We start from the raw sequence: 3,718 nt of genomic DNA, 5'->3' as shown, positions 1-3,718 counted from the left end.
TGGCCTAGAGACTAGAACGAACTGGCAAGTGACTGAGGAGTGAAACCGGGTAATATAGTGAGCAACCTAATCAAGTGCAGCTGGTGATAAGGGAGTGAGGAACAGGTGAACGTGATTAGTGTTAATGGGCAAGAGACAGTAGGAAAGGTGAGGGAGGCCAGAGCGGCCGAGCAAACCTGACAGTTGCCCCGTTTACTGCCCAGAAAGGTAATCAAAACATAATTTAAAGTAATTACTAACATTACTTTGATGAAATAATTAAAGTAGTCACACCACTTATTACATATTTAACAGGGTAACTGTAACCTATTACATTTCAAAAGTAACCTTCCTAACACTGCCAACAGCATGAAAGCAAAGCTTTTGGTAGCGAACACTTGCATTTTGAATAGTCCCACAACCCAGACAGCTCAAAAAATAAAAAGAAAGAAAAATAAGGGTGACAAAATGTTCTTTGTACTAACTTAACTCCTTCAAAGTTTCATGGCAGGTAGACAGACACAACCATCCATAGAGCCACATTGCTAGTAATGAGGCTGAAAAGTGATAGCTTGTAAGAAATGGCTCTTCTCACCCAGGAGGCCTGCTACTGGCCTTTTTTACACCGTAACATACCTTCGTAATATTGAGTACATCCCTCAGGTTGTTGCACACATTTTGTAATTTACAGTTAGTTTATGGAGGTGAAACCGTCAGGCAGTCTTCCCAGTTGGGTACTTGTATGTCCCACAATGAGCTTGGATAAATCCCTGATATGAACTTCTAACTATATCAATGTACAGTGTACAGTGGGTGTAGGCTGTATGAACAAATGGTTGTTTGATAAACTGATATGTCAGTTTCTTCTTTAAATAATTCTTGTATGATTATAATCCAGTATAAACTGGCAGCTATGGAACAAAGCTGTTTTCCCCCTGATTCTAATACCAATACCTGACAACCGGCTGAGAAATGACTGTGCTGTGAAACTGTGGCTATGCTGAAAATATCTTGATGTTGTCTAAGTTTGGGCAGTTATATGCAGCAAAGAGCACAATGGATCCAGAAATGGAGGGTGTAGTGTCAACGGCTGTTGTCTGACTGGAAATGTTTTAAAGTGTATTTTTCTTTCGACACATCTGTTCATACTGATGTTTGAAATACCAAGGGGTTAGTAGCTTCTCTCTTCCTGCCAGCCTCTATATCTCAGTTGATACTTGGTATCTGTCAGAAACTCCAGCTCCTCCCCGATGAACACCTCCAGCAGCAGCCTCAGGGACATCAGTGCATGCAGCTGCAAACCAGATTTTTCTGGGTTTTCCAACCCCCCTCTTCACAACAGACAGGGGATGTAGCAGCTTGGTGGTGCCATCTCTCATAAGGGGCTGCTGCAGGGTGGCACCAACACCAGGGCAGTTATGAAATCACATGTGGTCAATGGTAAAGATGTTCTGAAATGCCTTGGTTCTAAACCTGTACTCATTTATCAGATATTTTCATAAAGCTGCATATATTGTCCTTTTTTATATTAACAATGGATCATGCAGCTTTCTGTAATGTCACTTGTAGTGATGACCTGTCAGATAATGAGCAGCAAAGCAGTTCCTGTCAGCCTAGCATAGCTTTTTATTATCTTTGAGCTTTCTGTTTCAGTCTTCTGACCCACAACTTGACTCTTTACAGACACTCTCACCAGTGCTGTTCTTGGAACACAAGGGAGCTGTAAGACTCTAATAAGCCATGAGCTACCCGGCCAGCACCACAACAGCGGACAGAAAAAGTTTGCACCTTGGTAGATGACATAGAGGGAAGTTTAGCAGCTTAAGGACCAAATATTTCTCTCAGGAGTTTGATCCAAAACGGATTTAAAAGAAGAGCAAATATAAAAACAAGGGGGACATAAGCACACCTCACAATGAATACAAATTCTGCACTGTGTCTATTGTTTTACATAAAAACACACACACAAAATAATCTGCAGAAGTGTGACCAGCTCCTATTGGAATGACTGTCTAGGAAACTGTTCCTGTGAAAACAGCTGACTGTGTTGCTGTTGAGATTTGAAATGTAATTCAGATGCCTGGAGCAGCACAAATTAAATTCCACTGCCACCACTGTATCAGGGTGGAGGCAGAAATCTCAGAAGCAGACATTTCCATATCTGGGCAAATATGTTTTTGTTAGTTCTTTAATTATTTCTAGTGTGGGTGGCTGTAAGGTCAAACATGCATAATAAGAAATATTTCATTCTTAATAACTGTCTCTGCATCGCTGAATCAAGATATACAACTATTTTTTAGACAATAGCTTCTAATAATATTTGTAATTATGTTGCTCTCTAGTTGTATGAGCTGTCAGTAACACTATATTACAGTCATGAGGTGTGTGCTCTACAGGATTCACAGGAACCTCAGAAAATCCAGCTTCTTCTGTTTTGTATGGCACAGATAATCATACAGCAGTTGCTTTGCTGCTCACAGCTGCAGTCCTGTTGTTTGGGTTTGACGGCACCCTTGGACAAGCAGGTGTATGGCAGTAAAAGGCTACCAAAACTGTCCTGTGCATCTCTGTAGGAGAACTGTAGGTGATACAAAAGCCAAGACAGAATGCCCTGGCATACAGCTGACAGCAGCCACCTCCACACAGGGAACTGAGCACACGTCCCACGGCCACATCCTGGCGTTTCTACGGCAGAAGGCGCCATCTAGTGGTCATTTGTATCATTTGCACTGACTGGGTGGAGCTAAGCAGTATCACTGTCTGAACTTGTTCGGCCACTTTGTTTAGATTCCAATCGGGAAGCAATTCTGAAATGGGTCGTGCTGAGCTGGCGGTCCGTCTGAACCACAGGGAGTACACAAACTGGCTGAAGGCAGGACGCTGCCTCCTCATACTGAAGGATGCTCTCCATCCCTACATCAGCCAGCATATGAGAGCTTTCCACGCAGATCTGCTCAGTCAGAACGCTCTGCTGCGCAAACCGTGTCAGACTTCGTGTAAACCGAGAGGGAATAAGGTGAAACTCTGCCCACGCTTGGCTCATTTAACTATTTATTACACTGTACACTCAGCAATTCACTGCGACCATAGTATATCTTAAAGGCTGTACTATATTTCCCACTTGTTCTCTTATTCTAGCTTTCCTCGGCGTGTAGAGCGTGTACTGAGTGGACAACAGTGATCCTGAGACACAACAAACAGCCCGATGCCACCGTGAACTGGGACAATTGTTCCCCTCCTTCCTGGAGAACAGACTACTGGGAGCTGGCCAAGGTCTTGTGCAAAACACTGCGCGCGCGCACACACACACACACACACACACAATAAGAGCAGCTACTGAAAGGCTTAATTTCTTTAACATGGATTTCACAGGAAATCAGCACTTGTTTATGGGACAATAGTACACGTCCTGCTGTTTCACTAAGGAGATGAGGTTCATGGGAAATGTAGTCCAATGTTGACATAAAGCAGTGTTTTTCAACCAGTGTGCCGTGAGAGATCGTCAGGTGTACCGTGGGAAATTATCCAATTTTACCTAATTGGTAAAAAAAAAAAAAATTGAAAACGAATTCATTATTTTCTGCAAATAATATGCCATTTTCGAGTGTCTGTGTCACTGGTAGAGTAATTATGTATTACTCTTCCATATCAGTAGGTGGCGACAGGTAAGCTAATTGACTGTCTGTGTTGATTGATTGTACTTTGAGACAAGAGAATTAGTGATGCATGACATGTATGT

At 42.5% G+C, this 3,718-nt stretch overlaps 1 protein-coding gene across 4 annotated transcripts in view; it reads left to right on the top strand.

The window, feature by feature from the left end:
• The first annotated feature begins 2,691 nt into the window (after positions 1-2,691).
• The window catches only part of LOC109974084 (uncharacterized protein CXorf38 homolog), an 11,837-nt gene continuing 10,810 nt past the window's right edge, over positions 2,692-3,718 (top strand). For 3 of the 4 annotated variants that reach the window (XR_002276921.1, XR_002276922.1, XM_020624095.1), the window contains exons 1-2: positions 2,692-2,995; positions 3,118-3,252. Coding sequence is in view for 2 of the 4 variants with exons in the window: in XM_020624095.1 (XP_020479751.1) it covers positions 2,792-2,995; positions 3,118-3,252 (339 nt within the window). In the remaining 2 variants the exon portion in view is untranslated. The remainder of the gene's footprint in view (positions 2,996-3,117; positions 3,253-3,718) is intronic. The other variant, XM_020624094.1, reaches the window with a different exon arrangement.

The sequence above is a fragment of the Monopterus albus genome, unplaced genomic scaffold, assembly GCF_001952655.1.
Source record: "Monopterus albus unplaced genomic scaffold, M_albus_1.0 scaffold319.1, whole genome shotgun sequence".
Classification (NCBI taxonomy): Eukaryota; Metazoa; Chordata; class Actinopteri; order Synbranchiformes; family Synbranchidae; genus Monopterus; species Monopterus albus.
This window is presented reverse-complemented; position numbering and strand designations above follow the sequence as displayed.